This window comes from Temnothorax americanus, unplaced genomic scaffold, assembly GCF_048541705.1.
Source record: "Temnothorax americanus isolate GAGA-0224 unplaced genomic scaffold, ASM4854170v1 Scaffold8, whole genome shotgun sequence".
Taxonomy (NCBI): Eukaryota; Metazoa; Arthropoda; class Insecta; order Hymenoptera; family Formicidae; genus Temnothorax; species Temnothorax americanus.
The window spans coordinates 1,023,099-1,047,264 of record NW_027509802.1 but is presented as its reverse complement, the minus strand read 5'-3'; the positions used below and the strand labels follow the sequence as shown (position 1 = coordinate 1,047,264).

Sequence of the window (24,166 nt, the reverse complement as noted above, 5' to 3'; positions counted from 1 at the left end):
AAACTATACGGACACAAGCTTCGATTTTAGGCTGCCAAATCGTCCGATCGATATACGCGCGGCTGCAACAACCGCGTTCATTCAAGTTTGCTCGTTGTATAATATGTAGAAATAGCATAAATAGAGCAGTTTCGCGAATGAAAACGTCTCGCGACGTCAGCACGATATCGACGAATTATAAGCTCGCTACGTTACTTAAAGATCCCCGGCGAGATCGTTACGACATTGAATAACACAATTTCGCTTTGATTTATCGCTCGTTAGCGTTGTATTCGAGACCGGCTGTCTGATCAAACACATTTCATCAGCACGGAGAATGTTTGCGAGGAAAAAAAAAACAGTTAAAACTCATGAATTCTCTTACTGTTTAGAAATATTTAATTATAAAATTATATATATAAAATTACTAGTTTTCCTTAATTTTTAAGGAACATTTCTATATAAATATTAAAACAATTCATAAGTTTTAACTTGACTGTCTTTTTTTAATGTATAAAATATTGTATATATAAATATATAGTTTTTTAATTTTTATCTCCAAATATAAATAAAATAGACGAGTTTTAGTTTCGCATTTTGATGAAAAGGAAGCCTCCGCTCGTCGCAGACTTTGGATTACACGACAATCGCGCGGATTACGTCGTTAAGTTATTATACACATATATGCGATCGTCGCAGCGGCTCTTTGCGTTTCGTAAAAGCAACGTACGGATCGGTGTTTTTTAATCGGTGCCCCTCTCCGTGCCATTGTCTCCCCTATGTTTACGTCCGCGAACAATGCCGTGTGTCGCACCTCAAGCGGGCGTACGCGCGGTCGTCGCGGCTGATTCCTCGTCGGCACGCAAGCTCGCAGGTAAAATACATATACCCGCGGCGAAAAACAATTCGCGTGCGCGCGACACTCGGCATTGTCGCGCACGGCAGTGTTTCGCGCCGTTCGTCGCGGCGGGCTATCGTGCGGTCGCGGGTCGACACAACGGACACGATCGGTTGCTGCGAAACTGGAAACCAGGGATCCCAAACACGTGTGTCTACGCTCATCCGATGACTGGCGTGTAATTTTGTGAGTACGAGAAAATCGTCCCTCGTCGTTCCAAGGACTCGATCGTCCTCGTGCCCGCCTGCGAGAGAAAACAGTCTCTTCTTAACTTCTTTACGGTCCTGTGTTACTCCTATGTTGACTCGTAATGTGTCACGATATATCTTATATAGTTCCTTGGGCATTCGAATTTGATTATGGGAGATTGTAATCGCTAATATATTTTTAGACTCTTCATAAATTCCTGCAAACATAAAAATTCTTTGATTCACGTTAGACCAATCAATCAGATAAGATTGAGAACAAGATACTTGATCTTGGTTCATTTGTGGAAAATAATTTGGACCGCGAAGGATTAATAATTAATTTTCAATAAACGGTTGAAACATCGATGCATTCGATAGCGATTCGCGACATCGTGCGAACGATCCCAAATATATAAATAGCTCTTTTGCACAAGTTAAAATTAAAAAAATTAAATTGAAATTTATATACAATTTGTGTGTATTCCAAGTTGTCTTTGCGATATGAAACGTAAATGGCTCTTATATATAAAATAGCTTTCAAAAGCTCTACTGGCGATATTTTATCATTGTTATCGCTAAATGTCTAAGATGTTCAAAGTCTCGGGATCCATTTTATAAAACTCACTTGCCATCACTTGACTGATAATAATGCGATAAAAATAAACTATGATACGCAGAATTCGTGAGATCTCGCAATTTCCTCTCCGCGAAGCATGATTTCTCAGTGAAAATTGCGAATCGGTAACGGAACTTGATCGAAATAAAGACAATCGTGTGTCGGTGCGTCGCAAATTAAATTTCCGCCGAGAGATCGACACGCGCGAATCGGTGACGATATCATCTGCGTTATCTCTCGGTGCTAGAAAAAGCTGAATAGATAAAATGTACGGATTAAATTAGGAAGGTAGAGCCTGCAACTTAAAAATCATAGATCCACGCTCGTGTGACACTCGCGAAATGCGGATGTAGCTGTCAGTCTTAAGAAGAAAAAATTATAGAGAGAAAACTCGGTAATGTGCTCGTCCGCTAGTATTAGATCGCGTTATCTCCGATTAAATAGTACTATCAGCGTGATATACGTCATATGAAAAAGATAAGTGCAAATCACCTCTTGCAGATAAGATCGCAAGAGTTATGCATATATCACGCGCGAATATATTAGATGAAATAAATAACGATAATGTTATCTTACATATTGACGTACAATGCGAAGACAATTGTCGTTGATCTATATATTTCGAACTGGACAAAGTTTTACTATCCTCTCTTTTAACGGATAATAAAACAGCGAATGTGTCGTTCGCTATTTAATAACGCTCTACTTTTCACCCAGAGCTGTTATTATCATATAAATTATTCTCAAGACCCCTCACGAACTTTAAGGGAAGGTTCGTCGGTCGATATTATATTTCCGGGGAAGCCTAATCGACAGAACGAAAATAATTGAAATGGTATTTGTAATTCGCAAATGTAGATCGAAGTGGGAATAAGTACGTATCGCGCGATACCGATAAAAGATGACGATCATCGATTCGACGAGTAGCACGAACACGTATGGCACGTACACGTAACGATACATCGATGAAAGCAGAAATGAGCTGCGCAAGTCTAAGGGCCTTGGCACATAGAAAAACTTAAGCAGTTAAACTTAAGCGGTAAGAAATCAACGGTATGGATTCGCTACCGCTTAGGGCCGTGCCTTAAGTTCTTGACTGTACGATTGGCTGATTTGCTTACCGCTCGAGTTTTACTGCTTAAGTTTTTCTATGTGTCCGGGCCTTAATAGAGGCCCATCTCGGGCCAGCCGCGACTTGGCTGGAATAGCTGCTGCAACCGCGTGGCCATTTGCCGCCTACGCGTGATTACAAGAGGCCGCCACAAAGTTGCGTACGCGCCGCTTCATTTACGTTTCGCCGTAAAACGAGGCTCGGTCGAGGCTTACGTTACCGAGGTATCGACTTTTCCCGCCTTAAAGTCGCGCAGTACGAGTCTATAGGCTTTTTCTCGCCCTCTCGAAGTATATGCATTCAAGGTATTACAAGATATACACGTTGAAGGCGGGGTATCGACATTACGATAGATGCGACAGCGCGCGAACATTATCGATGTCTCGACGTCACGTCGTCGTCAGCGAATTTTCGTACCTTCTCCAATAGGGTGAAAGATCATACATTATTGACGCGGTGTCCACGTTACAATCAAAATTTAAATGATTTTTAGGAAAAGCTTTTACGTTATTTTTATTAAAGTTTAATAGAATTCTTATATAACGAGTTCAATCAATGTTATAACGATTAATTGAGAATAAAAGACAATTAATTAATCGAAAGAAAACTCAAAGTTTAAGAAATTAACTTTTCTTCCAGGCTATTGTTACATCGATTAAAAAATAAAAAATTAATTTTATCTGAATTTCTTTATTTCAATTTTGAAGTTTGTACTAGAAGTAAGAAAAAATATTTTAAGAAGCCAAAGTATCATCGACTGTACGCGTATGTATTAAATCAAATGTAATCGAACGATTGATATGTCAATATGGCCTTTCATCCTATCATTATAGTGTACGGACAACGCATTTGAATTTAATTTACAGCAAATATTGGCTTTGCACAGACAAATATATTCCTAATGCAATAATATATCCAATTTAACCGATCGGCAATGAATTTATGCCGCTATAAGGTTTCGCCTATGGATGCACGTGACGTTCGTCCGATCAAAATACCTTCGTAATTGCGATTCTGACAAATTCGCGCGACAATTTTCGCTGGTTGTTTTTCCACTTTTATAGGGATGAAGAATCACTCGATCGAGATATCCACGATGTGTTCCAATTAAATTCCTCGCGCGAAATTTCGTCGTTTCGTGCGCTGATTCGCAATAAAAAGTCGTCCACGCAATTCCGGCTCTCGCAATCTCTAAAGTAGGGACTGCGGATATCTCATCTGAAAAAGAATTTACACGTTCTTATCGCGACACTGGAACATTCTTCCGGGGAAACACAATTTGTAAGCACACTTAGAAATGTTTAACGGTATAGCGTAGTGGCAGTTCTCTCTCTATATATCTACGGGAGTTGCCGCATTAGAATTACACTTTCGAAAAGTGCGACGCGATGTCTCGTAAATAATTAACGGTCCGCCATAGAGGCCGCGTTAAGTACGCGAATGAAATCAATCTCCGTTACAACGTTGCGATCGGAGTCGCGTCGACACTCGCAAATATTGACAAATCACCACGGCCAAGTTCTTCCGCGAGCGAACTGCTATAATATAGATTAGAAATCGATCGGCTTTGATAGAAATTGCTGACCGCCGGAGTCGAGAGGGGGGCCACGCGCGCTCGACTTCGTTATCGTGAGCGTGAGCGCATTTCGCGTCGTGGTATACTTAATCCGCGATGTCTCTAACGCAAGGCGCGAGGCTCGGTAAGTAAGTCGAGGCTCGCCCTCGACGAAGGCCGAATCGAATCCTAAATAAAGTATGAACGTTCTGTGAAACATCCACATGTTATATACCTCTTTTACCTCTTACCACCTGCGTTTCGGTTCAAGGTCGAGTCTACGCATCATTGCCTATATGTATTAAATTATATACTATGTATATTATATAGTGTACGCATTAAACGCTTTTTGCGTTTAAAACATTCGGAGCGTTATACATAAATTGTATACCAAAACACGAGTTTCTTATTTAACGTTCATTTCCACCAATGTAGATTAACTTTAATCTCGGTTTAACTTACTTATATTATTCTTTTCTCTCTAATTCTTAAAACTAGAAAAAGATAACAAATCAACCAAACCGAGATTAAAGTTAATCTACATTGGGGTAGAAATGGACGCGAGGTATAGATTAACTTTAATCTCGGTTTAACTTCATCTTCTTCTAATTTTCAGAACGGAAGAAAAGATAAAAAGTAAGTTAAGTTAATTTACGTTGGTAGAAATAAGCATGTAAGAGGCATAAAATGTAGCCGCGATCTTTTGAGGCCGGCCAATTAGGGGAATGTATAGATATAAATATCGGCGAATTTAACGTTTACACGCGTTTAAGAGAAAAAACTTATATTACGAGCGAGAGATAAGTGACTATAATTCTTACCGGAAATAATTGACCGTCTTCAAAAAATTGAAGGTCCAAGTTTTGGATGTATGTATTTTTGAGGATAAATGACGCAGCGCGGGATTAACAGGTAGACGGAGAAATCGTCCAAATTGTAAAATCGATAGATAGATATATGTCACTTACGTCATCAACGATTTCCGATAGCCGCTACGAGACATATAATTGTCCTTGCAACTACGAAAAGCTTCATTAAATGACCTTACGGTACCAGCTTTAATCTCATAATTCTCTTCGGCACGTATAAATACAAATGCGAGGTCTCGGGTTTCGGTGCCTGCAATGTTTGCGTAAACTTTATAACGGAGATATAACTTTATATGGAAATGACAACTTAATTCTAACGAAATATTATCGAGAAAAAAAATTATTCGATATCCCTCTCTCTTTTCTCGCGGTTTACCGAATAGATCGTAGAATATATGGAATACGTGACTTTTCGAGGCGAATTACAGTTTTCTACGCAAATAATATTCTGCTCGTTTAGAAATCGGAATAAAAAAGGGACGCGGGTACAGTGTAGAACGAAGCGAATTCACTTTCCGCGAAAGGATGGGGCTGGCGGAGACCTCGACGCGACGGTCGCGTCGCGCGTCGCGCTTCACGCACACACGCAGGAGGAAGGAGCGCGGCGTCGACGGACACGTGCACCCGGTGCACCCAGGCACGTCCAGTCGCGCCGACCGCGCGACGGCGCCACGAGGCCCGCGAGAAACGGCGTCGCGACGCTGTCGTCAGGCGTGAGGCGGCACTGGCGGCAGGCGGCGCCGGTCGCGGCGGAGCGTACGGTGTACGATACGCGCGGCGTGCGGTCCGGGCGGCGAGCGGCGAGTGACAGAACGGGAAGAGTGGAAAAGGGCTTCGTCGCGTCGCGGCGTCGCCTCTTCGGTTCGCCGTGCGAGTCTCGCTCTCTCGCGGCTCCTACATACATAGAGACCGCGAAAGGAGTCCGTCGCTCGTTCCGTCCGCGGCTCTCGCTGCTAGCTCCTACCCCGTTCTACCGTTGCCTCCTCTCCTTCCGTTCCGTCGTTCATATTTTTTCGTCCACTCCGCTCCGTCGCTTTCCTCGCGTCAGCGCACGCTCGTCCGGAAACTGTCGCTCGTATCGCGGTGCTTGTCGCTCGCCGTTCACCCGGCTACGCTCGGCGCTCAGCCTCAGCCTTCGTCGCTCGAGTCGATCCCGGTGCCGGAACCCGGGACCCGGGACCCTACTCGGCGTGTTCGGCACGATGCGTCGGCGCGCGTACGTGTGCGTGTGTCACCGTGCCGGTGCAAGACGGCCGCCTATCTTCTCTTCCCCTTGCGTCACCGTTATCGCCGGTGTCTCGTTCCAACCACCCTGCCGGTGACTACGTGAGCTCGGCGACGGACGGAGACTGGAGACCGATCTTCGCGTGGCTGCCGCGTCGCGCGTCGTCAAGGAGGCACTTTGAAGCAGCGGCAACGGTAGCAAGGAGGTGCGACGAACGCGAAGCCTATCCGATCGAATATATCTGCGCGAGTGTATATACCGTGCGCGTGTGTCCAACCATCGGATTCACCTTCGTAAGTACCTCCCCCGCCTCCTCGTTAGAGCTATATCCTTTCAGCAGTTCGCCGTTACCTTCGCTCACGTGCGAAATGACGTACAGTGTCGGTTCGTGGCACAAGCGGTGGTTGATTGCGCGCGCCAATCCTTTCGAATCCTGTGAGAGAAGAGTGTCGTGTTAAAATAAATTAACTCTTTTTTTTATTTTTAGCCTTCTCGTTATGGTCGCTCATATCAGTGATCAAAATTTGCGTTTCACTGACGCCGCTATTTTTATGTACGCGAACAAGCTTTTGAGAGTTTAGCGTGCTTTGTGTCTCGTAATTGAGGAATGGATTATGGGTAGTTTTTTTTTCTTTATATATATATATATATATATATATATATATATATAAAGGTAAATATGTTAAATATCATTATATAGTCCAATAGCGATAAAGATTCGGTCATTAGATTCAATATCAAACTCTAAACAACAGAGTTTGTCGCGAATTCTATTTATGAAAATATTTGCTGATATATAGCTATGCGGAATCTATATGTTTCAATTATATATAACGTAAATTGACACGTTGTTAGTATAATTAAATCAATAATTAACGTCGTTCGTGCGGACCTCATTTAAGTGATATTATCGCGCAAATCCATCGGTCCGTCGATAATTTAAATTATACCTTCAATTTTTTTCTATTAAAATTCTGATCCCGTCGTTTTGAATGCGCGAGCAGAATGTTTAAGCGCGCGTTACATCTATGTATGGCGATGCTGTCATGTCGCAATCAGACCATGCGGATCGTATATACGCAATGAATCACAAAAACATATTCATACGCTGCAAATTAACTTCGAATGATCGATATTATTTTCAAAGAGAATTTTTATGTCAATTTTAAAGCTTTCGATTCATACGTGAATTTTATTAAAGATTAGTAATTTGTAACGGAAATAAAAAAATAAGTGAAATACTGGAAAATTGATATAAAAAATATTCATAACTGGACACTTGTGTGTCGAGTAGAGTTATTATTAATTTAAATAACCGATATTGCGTTGAATCGCCTTCAGATTTAATATAATTAATAAGTAACTTTTTAAATAATTTCAACGTACCCACGTGTATATAGATATATATTTTTAGAAAGTGATGTCAGTTCTGCTGTGTGTGTGTGTAAAGCTCTTTTATTTCTATTTTTATTATCAAGATTTCTATCAAACCATGATATTTTGTCTTCTACGAAGATATCGATCGCTCGAAGTCACGAGTCAGGCAGCTAGATGGAATGGGACAAGCTGGATGACAGTACGAACGCTAATGTGACTCATTGCTCATGTGCCGTACGTGAATGCACGCACTTACCCATCGCGGGAGAACGCTCGCACAGGCGTGTAATACGCTGGTGTTACGCACGTGTATGCGCGCGCGTACACTCGCGTTTCATTCGAATCCTAACGAGATGGACGAGATGCCATTTCTCCTGCACGAGTCCTGTATGTATGTATATAACCATCGACCACATCGCGCGGCGGTGCTCCAAACGCGAGATACGTCTGTCCGCAAGTGGTGCGTGCGTAAATATGTACGAACCTTTGAACCATAGAAAGATATACGATGCACGCATAACGTATACGATGCGACGGAGATTACGACTTGGCGCGATCAAACGAGAACACTTCGGTCCATCTCTCCTTCGTTCTCTTTGATCTCGTTTTCGCAGCCGCGCGTGATGAGTCCGGTAGCGTAAGATCTGTTGCGTCAGCAGCGTTTATACGGTCCTCTATCCCGTGTTTATTCGACAAAGAAAAAACTCTTAGATCAGCTACTTTATTGTTACATTTATCGTTAAATATGAGACCGCGTATTAGTTGCATCGTTATAATTGCACAGAAAGACTACATAAAAATGGACTAATTGTAAATAATTTTTTCAAAAATATTCCATTCTCTTTGATATGTATCGTTATTATGAATGCAGATTGCAAAAATAATTTTTTTGCAATGTCAAGACACGTCGAAGGACAGTCGTTGGTAATTCGTTATCGAATAGCAAGTTACGTATTAATGAGAATGTATAACAAATGTGGTATAGTAAGAAAAAAGGGCGTAAAGATTTTCTAATTTAATAACGCGCCTATCGCGCGGACCGACGCGACGCGTATGTACCGTCCAACCGTCCAGGCAAACCGCGATAAGCTAAGCATCAAAAGTAAGCCGCGAGCCGAGCGTCTGCGCAACGCGAGAATGTGAATTTCGCGTGAGGATGATGACGTACGCGATACACGCCTGTAGTAGCGTAGAAATTGATCGGTTACGTTGTTGTGCGAGAGAGCCTTTAACCCTTCGCCTTGCGGCTTAATCACCGGCACGCGATCCCTTGACGATGACGCATTAAAAAGCCAGCCTATATATTTCGAAATTCAATTCGAGCGGCGATTCCCACGTTGCGAGTGTGACGATGGTCTTCTAAGGGCCCGAATCCTTCGAGCGTCACGCGGAGACTTGCGGGAGAAGAAATCTTTCCTTCTTTTTTTGCGCTGCGACATCGTTTTCCCTTTCGTCGTTGGTTGTTTCATCGAACGATTTTGCTCTGATCCGCCGCTGCAAAAATATATAAAAATATGTATAGTGTTCCTCGCACTGAATACACTTCCTATGAACTATATATATTTTCGAACCGATTGTAAATCAATTTTCCTTTAGCGAAATTATCGGTGATAATTATTTATTGCAGTTTTTAAATTTTTAATGTTACGTATCTCTGCGACAAATTTTCAGATTGAAACTCTATCAAAATAAATTCTCTAAATATAATTTATAATAAATATAATTTTATTTTCAGCATATTTTCAGTAGTTAACTTAAAAGTTGTCGAGTATCTCAACATTTTGATTTAAAAAACCGATTCAAAATTAGTTGAAGCATCCGTGCTTTAAAGAAAAAAAGTTTGTAATTATATACAAGTAAATTATAGTTAAAGTTAGCAATTATATACAAAAGATATGTATCTATGTGTATATCTACAACCATCACGTGACATTCCGAATGTTTTACGTTAAAATTAGACATTTTAAAGACGTGTAGATATATTCTGCGTCGTTATCAATATACGTGGGTACTTTACGACGTTCCGCGTCGTTATCGATACGTTCTTGTATTCTTACGTATTGCGCGCTCACGTAAACGCGTTAACACCTACAAATATGTGTAATTCTTAGTTTATCGCTCGAGAATCGCTAATGCATGTACGAGAAATACGCGCAGGCATTTTAACGTAGCGCGTAGGAGGCTCGATCGCGAATGTCGTTGTGAATGTCGCGTGAATCCGAGAGCACTCGCGCGGAGATATGAAGACATAACGTTCCACGGTTTCGTGTAAGTACGGAATTAACCCACTTTACGGTCGCGCAGTTACTAATTTGAAATTGAGTAGAGTTTCGTGTATTTCGGCGCACGGCTTTCGTTCGTTACGATATTACCTTGCCCAATTATGATATGTAAATAACTGGTACCGCGTACATAATGGATGTACGCGACTGTGTAATATTTGACGATAATTGCGTACCCAATCGTGTACGAACGGGTAATATCAATTTAGATAACATCAGTTGTCGACGTTGCGCGAATATATATATTAATATAGAGAGTGTTTCTCGCTAAACGCGATATCTCCACACTGCTTCTCTGAACCGCGGATTCTTCGTGTTTCGAGTCAAATTGCTGCTTTGAGGGAACGTCGAGGCACCAATGAGTTTCGACGTTCCCTCTAAGAGGCAATGGAGCTATCGCATCTTTATACGAATGTTTCATTTAATTGCAGGTGCTCGCAGCAACGTTCGATATTTGAAAAACATGGGAGATCTGAACTAAATTACGGGTGAACGATTTTAAATTTCTCTCAGGATAATGCGCCAACTGACGATTCATGATTTTATCGCACGGACCGGAGTGCATAATTTCTCATGCGACGGGGAGAGGACACCGAAGGAGACGCGCATAATGTGACGATCGTCTTGAAATAAAAACTCCGTTGCATTATTTATCCTTCTACAAGCGAAACGATAGTGTTTCCTGATGCCGGAAAAGGGGCAATTTTTGCCAAACGCATACCTCAGTCCTAAAAGGGCATGCTAGAATATTATCGTTCATTCGCGTAGACTCGCGTAAGAATTTCTTGGCTGGAGAATATGGAGGATATAAAAGTGCCGAACCTAGAGCAGGCCGCGTCGGCCGCGTGTTCTTTGGCGACCAATTTCCTGGCGCCGGTGAAGACCGAGCGTCAGATCTACGAAAATTCGATGCTCGAGGACGATCCCAATGCCAACTCGGTGGTGCCGACCTCGCAGGAGGACAGGACTGTGCCCAGATGGGGCCCGAATCACAAAGGCGCCCAGGAACTCGCGAATCTGTATAGCACTGGTACGTAGACTTCCTTATCGCGAGTACGGTCGAAAACGACTGTCCTTCGTTTCGTATCTCTGCAAGCATTTGCAAAGCGATAATAAAACTGCCGCTGTTCTTAAAATTTACGAGTTGCTAAGAATCTGTTATATATATCGTATACATCTTGAAATTTTTGCTTTGTCACGAGAAAAAAGAACAGCAATATTTATCAACGTATGCAATTATTTATGTAAGTGTGTATGTCATTGAATTTGAAAGAAGCGAACGCAGGATAATAAACGCATTTTTTACTATTTCTATTTTAGCATAGCGCTTATAACTTTTAAAAACTTTTAAAAACTTTTCGAAAAAATCTGTTTCTACACACATATACTGTCAAACATATTTATATGTGTTAAATACTTATATATTAAAGATATATTTACGATAACTATTAACAACAAATTTTACTAACAATTTCCAGGGAAGAGAACACAAGAAGGCATCTGCGTGGGGATCTGTATCACTCTTATAGCCGTGAACTCTCTGTTCGTGCTCATCAGGTTACGACTGGAAAACTTGAGTTCCATAGCAATAGCTGCACTGTGCGGTATCGTCACGGCCGACTTTGGCTCTGGTCTGGTTCATTGGGCCGCGGATACCTGGGGATCCGTTGAACTCCCGATTCTGGGGAAGGTAAAGGCATCTAAAATGTAGAAACGATCGTTTCGGAATAAAACGTGAATTCTAATTTACGAAAAGCTTTTCCTCTTTTTCTAGAATTTTCTACGACCATTTCGCGAGCATCACATAGATCCTACCAGTATAACGAGACACGATTTTATAGAGACTAACGGTGATAATTTTATGGTCGCGATACCAGTCCTGTCCAAGCTCACGTGGGACTTTCTAACGTTGCCCGAAGTGGAAATGCAACAGAAGTTCGTGTGGACGTGCTATTGGTTCCTGCTTGCCATTTTTGTAGCAATGACTAATCAAGTAAGTATATCTAATTAGAGAAATATTAGAAAAATATATCTCGTAAATATTTTAATTCTAGTAAAATCACCTTTTAGAGAATTAATGATATGCTCTATATATAATTTTAATTATAAACAATATTCACGAGAAATCACGCTGCTTCATATACTGTTGCGTAATTAAAGGATATACAATGTACTTTACAGATACATAAGTGGTCGCATACGTATTTCGGTCTACCTGCCTGGGTTGTATGGCTTCAAGAGCACAGGGTTATTCTGCCAAGGAAGCATCATCGCGTGCACCACGTCGCGCCCCACGAGACTTACTTTTGCATCACCACGGGATGGCTGAACTGGCCTTTAGAAAAACTTCACTTTTGGTACATCTTAGAAGTGATAATCGAGTGGTCCACCGGTTGTAAACCCAGAGCCGACGATCTGAAATGGGCGCAAAAACGTTCTTGAGAATTAATAATCGTCCTCCTTTCGCTACTGTACATTTTACTGTACGATCGAGATATTTAACGTACGGCCAAACGTCGGAAACACAAAAACCGCAAACATCGAACTACGAAATAGAGATTGAGTGGAAGATTTGTATGGGCAATAGTAAAAAAAAGCTTGTATACGTGAAACCTTCAATTGTTCGAAGAGGTATCGAACTATCGAGTATATTACATATTAATACTTCTTTTTTTCATACTACGAGGCCTTTTGTGAAGACAGATAAAGTATGTAAAGATAAAATAGCATTACTCGATATGCTTTTAAACTTTACACGTTTTTAATACGTACGCGCAATGATACGTGTATATAAATATATGTATGACAAATAAGGAATAAGCATAAATTTCAGAATCACGCTTACGAAATTGCAATCTGACAACTCTGTCAACTCCACTATGTCGATAACTTCTTTATGTATCGCACAATCATCAGCGTATCGTATTGCACAAACCTATAAACCTTTATTTTAACACGATATACAGAGTAATTCAAGAGGCAACCGTGATATTAGAGATACGAGAGGCGTAGATAATAATAAGCTAAAATACCTCATATTTTTTTAAAACATATGATTGCATTTTTCTAATATGTGGTCAAACAAATAAAAGTGAACATTATAAAATTTACATAATAACGCATGTTAGATATGCACATATATATTTCGTATGCAAAATCGTCTACGAAGTACATACGTTGTTTATTATGTTAATGTTTAAACGCTATTAACAAAATCTATTTTCTTTTTGTTTGTTAGAATGCAACTGCAACGTTTATCGATATAAGCGCTTCAATATTATTTGTTACGTAACGTAAACAAAACTGAACTCCCTGAACCTTATAAAATATTCGCGTGAGATTAATCAAAATTTGTACTGTTTTCACGTACAAATACACCGATTGAAACTATCCAAATTGCCAATTTTTAATTTTCGCAATGTATATTCAACAGCACAGTTTTTCAACTAGTATAAATTTTTTTGATATCTCATCAAAAGATAATATTATCAAAGCGGAATGTAAAAAATATCATGTTATCAAATAACATGTTTTTATTTTGTGATAATTTGACAAATTTCTTTACGTATTCATTAATTCTTACAAAATTGGCAATCAGGTTTTCAATCTTATAAGGATATTGATTTTATTATTTAAACTTGGGGCTAAGAACTGTACGGTGCTACGTTAGACGCTTGCCTGCTATCATTGTGTCCTGCTTAGTAATCCTGTCGTATAATTAATACGCAGGTTGAACGCAAAACGTAATATAAGAATAGATGGACGAATCTTTTATATAGAAATAATATTTTAAAATAGTTATGATATATAAACGATTGAGACAAAGCAGAGCAGAAATATAACAAAATGCACATGAATAATTTATAAGAAATGAAGATTTCTAAACAAGTACGTGTTATTAAACTTTGATGTTATACACGATGCGCATATTCCTCTACACACTGATTACACTTCTTAGCTCGCAATATGTTATCAGAGGAGAAAAATCTCGAGGCGCTAAGCATAAGTACAAGTCGTAGGTTCAGGGACCAAAGACAAGACTTTTTTTTATCGCTCTATCTTTTAACGATTTTCTGAATGCTTGATCTAATTTAAGTGAAGTATACTGATGCGTCCAAATTGTTTAACAAAATATTTTTGCTTATCTACAAACGCTTCTTCGCTCGACATCGAAGAATTCAACTGCATCGCCGCGGATACGTTCAGCATATTTTATGTAGAACTTTACCGTGATCTATGTTCCTCACAAATCCTGCAAATCAGTAATAATGCCCTCTGAACGAAATAATATTTATAAGAAATCGCAGTTATATACCGTAATTACCGTACTCATTGTTATTGTTGTTGTTATTGTTACAAGAGACTGAGTGTAAAGTTTAAATGAACTTCATCAGGTAAGAAACCAGTCGGGTTTGAAACTTCCTCATTCTCATTTACGATGCGTGGATCGTTTTAATATCGTCGCGAATGATTTACTCTTGCTGTGAAACATTAGATCCAAAGAGATAAATATATTTATTTATTTAATAATTACACATAAATCTCTCTCTCTCTCACACAAGTACGAGGTGTAACACAGATTTTTTTTTTTTTTTTTTTTTTTTTTTTTTTTTTTTTTTAATCCTCACATGCGATGTTTTTACGATATGAGTTGATGTAAAATAATTTTATAAATATCTCAAAAATAGTGAATGGTTGAGTTAAATTCTGATTTTAACGGGGGAGATGAACATATTTTATATAACAATAAATAACGAGAAAACAACGCTACAAAAAAAAGTAAATTCCGTTAAGCAAATGCGAACGAAAGACATTTATCAAGCCATACAGAATGCTGCTAAATCAAATGTTAGAAATTTCTGACACAGATAGAAATGTAGATCTATTTACAAAACAGTAATAGAAAATTTGATGAGAATCTATATATCGGACTAGCACACTTACATTCCAGAAGTCGGTTTGAAAGAGAGCATTCGCAGAGTCGTATATAATTATCGTACAATTAATTAACATTACTGATAAATAGCCGATATGTACGTTATCTATTGAATTTGAAATAATGGCCGTGCTCACTTTATTCCGACTGTGACGTTAACAATATTGAGGAACAATTCAGATCAAACAACGAGAAAGAATTGTGTTAATTCCGTTCATATATTTTACTCACTTGTGTGTAAGCAATTCTATATGAGAGATAAGAATTTCGTTCGCTCTCATAACAATAATAAGAGTGAAAAGTAGTTAAAACGCGCCGAATGAGAACTAGGTATAACGCAAGGAATTTGTACAGCTGTAAGCGACACGATAACGCCAGTAATATTCAAAAATTGAGATCAGACTCTTATCTACATCCGACCTTAAAATTCGTAGTGGCGCGAAGCGTTAATTTTATGAGAAAGAAAAAGAGATGCAAATTCACGTGTATTCTAAATATTTTATATATGTCCGCGAAATATTTATATATGCTACCGTCGCGCATACGTAAAAAATAATCGATAAAAATGCTAAGAAAAAAATGCAGCTGATGCAGCTGTACCGCTATTTTCATACGATCGTATAATGCTCCTTGATCACACATTGCGCTAATTGTCTTAATCGTTCTTAACGATACCTGTTTTTACTGTAAAAATATTTCTCGTCGAATGCGAATTAATCAAATATTTTTTACGTAATGTCAGAGAAGATTTCGTTTATACCGACCTTTTTCTTCAACCACATAACTCGAGCCATTTCGCCTAAGTCTCAGCACAATTCCATAAGTACTAAGAGACGTTATACGGAGCAAATTGACGCATCCGCTGCTGCTGAAAGTACAAAGAGAATAAAAGACAAGCTCGTTGCTTCTAAGCCTGCATATTAGAACATATTTTATATTCGCGTAAAAAAAAAAAAACTGCATATACGTTACCTATGCGCCTATCTATTTACAATATGTATACGTATTGGATCGCCAACAACGACTAATGACGCTTTTATAATATAATCTTAGCGGTTCTTTGTTCGAATTACTAATGTATTGTAATGTTTTGTATTCTTTTTCTTAATCAACTCACATGAAACACCAATTAGGAGAGCAATCCGACGAAATCGATACAAAAATCAAAACGAGCCACAATCCTATTGCTCCAAGTACTTTTTTATAAAACCTATCATTGATAACTGATACCTCTGGAGTTCATAATTGCAATGAAGTAGAGAATAGAAGCATTTAAAAAGCTTGTCGCATAGGAAACAGGTGCGTGTGAAGATTGAACCGAGGACTATACATAAATAGATATAACAATTTTAATCTTTCCACGCGATATTGTCTCTGACACCGGTGGCTGTTCAGGAAAATTATTTAGATCAAAGTACCGATACTCCGTTCCGAAGGGGACCTTTTATTATTTACTATGTATTACATTCATACAGCCATAATTCTTTGCGAGATTCAATAAAAATAATAAACGTTATTGATAAATCTTCAAACATAATTAATGATCTTCAAATAAGACATCCTCCTGAAAGGAAGAAGACTTCTTAACTTACTGCACATTTCATCTAATATGTTATTTTTTCAACAGTCACCGGAACGTAATTGCCACGAAGAATCGAATTAGAGACGCTCCGTGTATATTTCTTCCTGTAAAACGACAGGATGAATTTTCTAAAGTAATTGTAAATTAGATTCAATAACACACACACACACATGATAATCATCTGAACGATCCATCGTAATGCCTTTGATATTGTCAAGATAATCAAGGGGAAAAACTATCTGAGACTACCAGTGGAAATCGTGTATGCTGTTACAGTGTAATAAAATACTTTATTCTAGCTCCGAGTGTCCGATTTATTCGCCATTGAACGACAGAGGACAAAGATTATTCATATAAGCTCGATATATTGGTTCTTCGCAAACATCGCAGATCCTTGCATACACCTGCAATTCATACATAAGGTGGAATTAAATACAGTATATTTACACAACATATAGTTCGTCGTCCCTAATAACCTTTCTTTTCATATATGTTAAATATAAATGATGAAATAATTATTCTATCCGCGTTAACAAAACAGTAATAGAAGTATCGCTACAAGTTAATCGCCGTGAACCGTCAAATTAACGAGAGAGTTTGGCCGAAGTCGCTCTGCGTCGTCCAGCAAAGAAACAAATGTTTGAATAAAATATACATCTTTCCTATACCTTTCGAGATGCGTTTCGCTGTCTCGCCGGAAATCTTGCTCTCTTTCTCTCGCGAATGTATATTTATGTAACACGTGCGTGGAAAGTGCCCGATAAAAACAGTCACGTCACGTTGATTTGGTAAATCGAGCAATTGAGTTGGAATCGAACCGGGTTGCTTCAGTCGATGCATTAATCGAGCCTCGGTATTCAGCGTACGTGGCTTTGTCCATTTGTTTTCCATGCAGTCCAAAGAGAAATGTCGCTCACATATTCTTGCTAAAAATTACACATAAGTTTTCAGAATCACACAAATTATACATATAATACGAATTCAAATGATTCTTAAAATTTACCGCTCTGTTTATGTTAAAATTTTCTTCTTCTCGGTGGCAAGCTTCGAGCCATTTTTCTTTTAAATGGAAAGAACTTGATGTCTGTAGCTCCACCGGAACGACTTTTGCAATTTCTCACGCAACAAGTCGGCACATGATTCCTAGATGATCATAATACAACGCACATAATACGACGCATAATATACATAATACGTAATACATAATACGACGCGAATTAATTATTTTAAAAAACTGTAAAGAATTTATTGCGAAAAATATTACCTCGAGCCAGGATTCGAACCTGGAACCTCATCCCTCATTTCGTGAAGAGCGTCTGAGATAATATTTTTCGCAATAAATTCTTTAATTTTTTAAAATAATTAAAAACACATTTTTTTAATGTTAAAAAAACGTTTTTCTTTACAATGTTAAAATAAATACAGCAAAAATAAGAATTTAAATCGCCAGTGAATAATGAAAAAATCAATAAAATAAATACTTTTCTAATAAGAAAAAAAGGATCTGTTCTATTAATTTAAACGTTTTTTAAATATTTTTTAAATTTTTTTTATTACTAAAAATGTTTTTAAAAACGTTGAAAAATATTTTTTTGCTACTTGGGTTTTATTTAGCAAATATCAACCAATATAAATGCCTCTCAACATTTATAATTATATTTACTACTTACTGCGTATGTGTTTTATTAAAGTCGCAAAAGTTGAACACAAAATATTTCCCGCACAACAGACGCACGCGACGGATAACGGACGTAATAACGGACTACGAATTGATGGAAGCAGCCATATTGCTTTTCTCGCAAAAAAGGTCGCGCGCTGATTGGTTCAAAAACTGAACGAGTGCGCAGCATCGGGAATGCTTCACCTGTCTATTTACACCATGGGGAATTCGTTCCTCGCAGGTGGACAGTGTGGACTGTGGACACACCTCGATTGTTCGCCCTTCCTCCTTTTCTCTTTATATATCTCGCGATATTTATCTCGTTCCAAGTGCAGATATCCGAGTGAAGAAAAAATATAACTGCAGCTCTCTGCAGCAGCAAGCAGCATGCTCCAGGAATTCCAAGATGGCGGTGACCAGCTGGCGCTGGCACCAGGGCTCGGCTGACCGCTGACCCCAGGGCACACCGGGGCAGCTAATGATGACAATTGATAACTAATGAGGCATTAATAATACTGTCTCCCCGCTCTCCCCGGAGAAACAGATGTGACGAAGTAACGTGAAAAGGTTTCTTTCAGTTTCAATTTGTAACGTCAACTCGCAAATGTGGGTTTATATATATATATATATATATATATATATATAGAAAGAATTATTTATTACAACTGTCTCGTCGAAACTGACGAGACAGTTTATCTTTTATCGTTTACGTACAAGAAACATCTTCGAGGTTTCTTATCATGTGAGAGATTAGAATGAAGTCTCGCGTCACGTGAGATTTGAAATGAATCTGGCGGTCGAACGCTTTAAATCGTGTTCTTAAAAACGACGGACTCGAGCCGATTGTCTTGCAAATTTTGGCCTTTGCAATAATTATTGCAATTCGGAGTACAGTGAGCAACAAGTCGGCGAGCGTCATATTGGCTGGGCGAGATGGAGCAGAACACCGGGTTTGTCGACTTGCTGGAGGACAGACGGAGGGACTGTGATTTTTTATGGGTGACACGTTCCATGGATCCGTCCTTACCGCACATGTTGCCACCGGAGTCGGTCTACGACAGGCAGAAGATCATACAAGCTGTTTTGCGCGACGAGCAAGTCAGACTTGCAATCGACACGCTAGCGAGGACGACTGGTGTCAAAGTTAAGGATGTTGAGAATAATGCTAGCGCTATGATAAACGAGATGGCCAGTAAAGCGGATTTGACGACGGTTCGCTGGCTAGGTATATACTTAGAACATTGTATTATCTTAAATTCCATGTACGTGTTTATTGTTTCATCTTCTAACATATATTTCAAAAGTTAGAAAGACTATTGTGTGATTTGTCGTCAGTTAACGATGCTTCGCGCTCATTATCTCAGTGAAATAATGTTGCAACTTTAATTCAATAATTACAACTATTGTACAAGTTAATTCCCTTCCTGAAAATATATTAAATTTGTGTTTGAAAATTTCAGGTATCTTTATCACGAAAGCCATGAAGAGGATGTTCTCGAAAATTTATATAAACGAGACCATGCTCTCTGACTTGAAGAGGAAAACGCGAATATCTCAAGTACAATACATCTACGTGCCGTCACACAGAAGTTACTTGGACTTTATTCTCCTGTCGTACATTCTCTTTTCGTACGACATGGCGCTGCCGAATATCGCGGCCGGCATGGATTTTTATAACATGAGGATAGTGGGAGAACTGCTGCGAAAAACCGGAGCGTTTTACATACGGCGTAGTTTCTCCAATGACATATTGTACAAGCAAATTTTCCGCTCGTATATCAACGCTATCGTCAGCCACAGCGATAGGGCAATTGAATTTTTTGTCGAGGGTACGCGGAGCCGTAGTCAGAAGAGCACAATCCCGAAATACGGTGGGCAAGAAAAAGACTTTCAAATAATTTCCAATTACGAATCGATATTGAATCTCATGTCGCTCTTTCACAGGTCTTCTGTCCATCATCGTAGAAAGTTTGCTTCAAGGCGACGTACCTGACATACATTTTGTACCCATGAGTATTAATTACGAACGACCGCCGGAGGAATTGTTATTCGTTTACGAAATGCTCGGGGTGCCGAAGCCAAAAGAAAGTACGGCCGGATTGTTTCGGTCGCTCTCCATTCTGCAAAAACCCTTCTCTCACGGACGTATTTTCTTTAATATCGGGGAACCGATATCCACCAGTCGATTCGTGGACAAGGCATACCGCCAGAGGAAAATTCTACAGTCTTCCTTCAAAATTCCATCGTCTGTTGTGGAGAATATAGCTTATCTTATAATAGAATCGCACAAGAAGAATACTGTACTTATGCCGATCAATATCATCGCCTTGCTTCTCACTGAGAGAATCCAGACGAAACCAAAGGAGCCGTATACACTTGATTCATTGGTCAAAGATTATCAGTGGTTTAAAAGCTTTGTTACTAGATCACTAAAAGCTTTGATGTATGAAACTGAAACGTAAGTATTAGATTTATTTTTTTGCAACATGTAGCTTGACAATTACGACAATTAATATGCATGTACAATATTAATCATTTTAGCTTTCAATCTCATTAATTGTCTTAGCTGTAAGAGACGTTTGTAGATACGTTTAAATGACTGTTAACAATCTCCTTCAGAATACATTATGTGATTTGTTTGTTGCAGTACCGATAACTATAGGACCAAACAAGAAATATTGGAATCCTTAAAACCGCATGACGAGTTCATAGTGCTTGATTCGTCGAACACGTTAAAGATCAAACAAAGGCATAAAGGAGCGAAACAAATAAATCATTCAAATATCAAGGGACATACTTTGTCTGAACGGACTCTGCAAATAGCGGTATCTGCTATTAATATTGCAATTTATATCAATCCGACCTTGGCTTTTCTGGCGGAAACGACTTTCATTACTGCAACTGTAGGAGAGAATGGCACCCAAACTGGTAATGCAAACACAAATAACAATGAATATTTCTATTTATTTAGTGATTGATATAATAATAATAATAATAATAATAATAAAATACAAAAGGTAAAAAGTAATTACCATTTTTTCCATCCAAATATATAATAAATTTATCAAAAGACTTATTCGATTAAATTTCTTATAGTTTTTGCACTGATAAAGAAAGGCAATAGTTTTATTATCAGTCTCATATTTTATTTGCAGAAGTAGCTTTGGAACGATATGAACTATTAAGAAGACTACTCAGCACAGAGTTTGCGATGCGTCCGATTGAAGACAGAGCTTTAATCAAAACAGAGTGGGAAAAGTCGTTGAATATATTGCTATCACAGAACTGCTTGTATACAGCGAATGACTTAATTTTTATAGGAAATAACACTAAATTATTTTCTATCTTGCATAATGTTATATTACCTTTCATAGACGTTATATATGTGATGTGTATCTTATTGTCTGAGGTAAGAGGAATTTATCTCTGAAAGAAACTCTAAATCTAATGAGGGACAGTTCGTTAAACGATATGTTTTCTCTCCTTTTTAGTGGACTGAAAGAACGTCGATCGAACTCACGGATCGGACGATTCTCGTCGAAATGCAGAAAGAAGTAGAAAGATTAATATTCGAGACTAAAAATTGGTGTCAACATCCCTACTGTTTATCTCTTGATTTGTATAACGCAACATGGTCTAGTTTATTATCGCAAGATATCATCGCGTATCATAAACATACCAGTACGTACCGAACGGATAAAGCAAAATTGGCGCATCTCATCGGTGCATTGCGCGAATTACCGTTACAACGTCCCGCGGAAAGCTACGTCGGTGCGTTGCCTTTAATTATTTCAACATCATCGATAGATGTACCGGCTAAGTTGTAACAGCCGTTTACCGTGAAATAATGAATTCTGTACGTCAAGACTAACAGTATGAAAAATGGCGCTAATTAATAACAATTAATCGATTTTAACTGTGAGATATATACGTTGGTACGTTGCTGGTACATTTCGCTTTAATTTCAGCTACAGATATATAGGATACGCCGTTAATAGAAAGTATAATCGAGAAAGGATTAATCTTACGTGAAGAAAGATAGAGATAAAAAAAATATCCTAGTAAGATTTTTTCATACAAGGCTTTGTTCTTACAGAAGTAGATGAAAATCGGGAAATTATCATTATTATAGTCGGATAATTTTCAATTTTTTTTCTATATGCACACACAAAATTTTCAAATTTTTCAATTCTTTTAATTTCAAAGTTGTTTTTCTCGGAAATAAAGCATCGTATGAAAAAAGTTTGCCGTATATTTTTGACATACTTTTTCATGTAGAATCACCCATTTTTCAATTGTTCCCACCACCAGTAACACGCTATTTTATATTACAATTTAAAAATCAGAAACGAAACTATTAATGTTGCTAAGTATTCTAGCGGTGTCATCATCGAGATCGGTGGATCTTTTTCTTTTGCCGAGAAACACTGTAGCGGCGGTTGTAGTAGTCGTAGGCGTGTTCATATTCCGGAGAAGCAGCTGCAATGATTTTATTTTATCAGTAATATACACGCCAAAAAGGTAGAGTGCAATTTTACAGTTAGAACTAATTGTTGAACGATCAGTTTCGAGGAGAATATTCGTTACCATGACTAATCGGACGAGGTAAACTGCGAACGTGAGAAACGATATGGCCATCAGTGTGCCTTCTGTCGAAGGGAATCCTAAAGAATGGTCGTCGTGGTTGTCGTGATAATCGGCACCTCTTATTTTGCGACTCGGTGCCATAGAAGTGGTAAGGCGAGATTCTGTGAATAAGATAACGTGAGAATACTTTTCGCGTCTCGAAATTAAGGAGAGTTTACGAACAAATTTTACCAATCTCTGACATCAATGTCTTCTCGAACGTTTTAAGGAAGTAAAGTTTTCCCTCGATCGACCCTGGCTGCGATTGTAAAGTACGGTGAACACTTTTAAGTAGGTCTATGGGCAAATATTGGAATATACCGTCGTCCTGCTGCGACGTATCGTTGTCGTATTTATCTCGCGATGTTTCTTGCTTATTATTCGGTGATGGTTGAGTCGTAAGTGTGTTAATCATTGTATCCTCCATTGGTGAGATTGTCGCATCGCCTTTGTTATTTAATTTATTCTGAAACACATCTATAGTGTCTAATCGAACAAATACACTGTTTTATATGTATACGTTGTCTATTATTAATTTCAGCTCTTTATCCAACGTCCTTTCGTTACCTCGGTCACGGTATCGGTGATGGTTGTGGTGCGACTTGTACCGGTGTCCGCGAAACTGTCGGCGATTTGATCGGGAAATAAGTTCGCCGGCGTTGTCGACAACGCGATGGAATTTATCCTTTTAATCTCCATTCTTTTATTATGCGTCACACGCGTGGCTTCAGCTGGATAACGATAAGTTTGGCTGCCGTTTCGCTGACCGTTGGGAAAATTAATGCTGTCCGCGTCGCCTCGCCTGAACTTGTAAAACTGATCGTGCTGTACAGAAGGTATCCTTAAAGAGTACATAAGCGATATTAATCTAGGATAACCCAGAGAATGTGACGTGTAACTGACTTTACCTGTAAATCTTGGTCTCGTCCGAGAATTGCGGCATGTCCACCCATTCTGCCACGTTAACGTTCAGGCAAAGTAGAACGGTGCACAGAGCGCAAAACGCGTCGCGCACGAACATATTTGGGCGCGTAACGTTACTTATTATCGTACGCTATCCCGCGAGTGTAACGCATCTCATTCTCGGGCGCGAGCGGTGTCTCTTAATCGAGTAACACCGCGAATTTTCTCGGTCCCTACTGTACATCTGTAATTCGGAAGAAACTGTCCGGCGTTGGGGATGGACATGCCGCAGGTGACACGCGCGAGGGGACACCATTATTTCCAGCAGAGATGTTCTGTTAGGATTAAAGAGAACGAAA

At 39.0% G+C, this 24,166-nt stretch overlaps 4 protein-coding genes and 1 long non-coding RNA gene across 36 annotated transcripts; 2 read left to right on the top strand and 3 right to left on the bottom strand.

Moving 5' to 3' along the window:
• The first annotated feature begins 924 nt into the window (after positions 1-924).
• On the top strand, positions 925-16,916 carry Kua (Plasmanylethanolamine desaturase Kua). Of its 5 annotated transcripts, none has more exons than XM_077423907.1 (5): positions 925-1,063; positions 10,532-11,130; positions 11,579-11,790; positions 11,875-12,093; positions 12,282-16,916. In XM_077423907.1, exons 2-5 carry the CDS (start codon positions 10,899-10,901, stop codon positions 12,540-12,542), a joined length of 924 nt encoding a protein of 307 aa, XP_077280033.1. In that variant the 5' UTR covers positions 925-1,063; positions 10,532-10,898; the 3' UTR covers positions 12,543-16,916. The 5 variants fall into 5 exon arrangements, with proteins under 5 accessions (XP_077280033.1, XP_077280036.1, XP_077280032.1 ...); XM_077423910.1 differs by lacking the exon at positions 925-1,063 and adding an exon at positions 1,951-1,969; XM_077423906.1 differs by lacking the exon at positions 925-1,063 and adding an exon at positions 6,595-6,734.
• On the bottom strand, positions 1,060-11,065 carry LOC143907261 (uncharacterized). Of its 26 annotated transcripts, none has more exons than XR_013259788.1 (6): positions 10,923-11,065; positions 7,828-9,312; positions 6,731-6,874; positions 5,316-5,466; positions 3,791-4,010; positions 1,060-1,283 (listed from the first exon to the last, which is right to left on the bottom strand). XR_013259788.1 is itself a non-coding variant. In XM_077423912.1 (4 exons), the coding sequence occupies exons 1-4, from the start codon at positions 7,933-7,935 to the stop codon at positions 1,274-1,276; spliced, it is 246 nt and encodes an 81-aa protein (XP_077280038.1). In that variant the 5' UTR covers positions 7,936-8,046; the 3' UTR covers positions 1,060-1,273. The 26 variants fall into 26 exon arrangements, 3 of the variants coding, with proteins under 3 accessions (XP_077280038.1, XP_077280037.1, XP_077280039.1); XR_013259789.1 differs by having other exon boundaries at positions 6,701-6,874; positions 8,075-9,312; XR_013259787.1 differs by having other exon boundaries at positions 8,075-9,312.
• Positions 16,668-18,615, bottom strand: LOC143907265 (uncharacterized). Of its 2 annotated transcripts, none has more exons than XR_013259812.1 (4): positions 18,483-18,615; positions 17,622-17,761; positions 17,287-17,544; positions 16,668-17,022 (listed from the first exon to the last, which is right to left on the bottom strand). It is a non-coding gene; the product is annotated as an uncharacterized LOC143907265 (long non-coding RNA). The 2 variants fall into 2 exon arrangements; XR_013259811.1 differs by lacking the exon at positions 18,483-18,615 and adding an exon at positions 18,289-18,414.
• On the top strand, positions 18,543-23,421 carry Dhap-at (dihydroxyacetone phosphate acyltransferase). Of its 2 annotated transcripts, XM_077423905.1 has the most exons (7): positions 18,543-18,845; positions 19,173-19,503; positions 19,739-20,149; positions 20,223-20,736; positions 20,926-21,206; positions 21,434-21,687; positions 21,770-23,421. In XM_077423905.1, the coding sequence occupies exons 2-7, from the start codon at positions 19,212-19,214 to the stop codon at positions 22,103-22,105; spliced, it is 2,088 nt and encodes a 695-aa protein (XP_077280031.1). In that variant the 5' UTR covers positions 18,543-18,845; positions 19,173-19,211; the 3' UTR covers positions 22,106-23,421. The 2 variants fall into 2 exon arrangements, with proteins under 2 accessions (XP_077280031.1, XP_077280030.1); XM_077423904.1 differs by lacking the exon at positions 18,543-18,845 and having other exon boundaries at positions 18,896-19,503.
• Positions 22,614-23,940, bottom strand: LOC143907264 (uncharacterized). The gene is made up of 5 exons (XM_077423917.1): positions 23,813-23,940; positions 23,472-23,745; positions 23,097-23,370; positions 22,866-23,026; positions 22,614-22,757 (listed from the first exon to the last, which is right to left on the bottom strand). Exons 1-5 carry the CDS (start codon positions 23,923-23,925, stop codon positions 22,614-22,616), a joined length of 966 nt encoding a protein of 321 aa, XP_077280043.1. The 5' UTR covers positions 23,926-23,940.
• Positions 23,941-24,166: the final 226 nt, after the last annotated feature.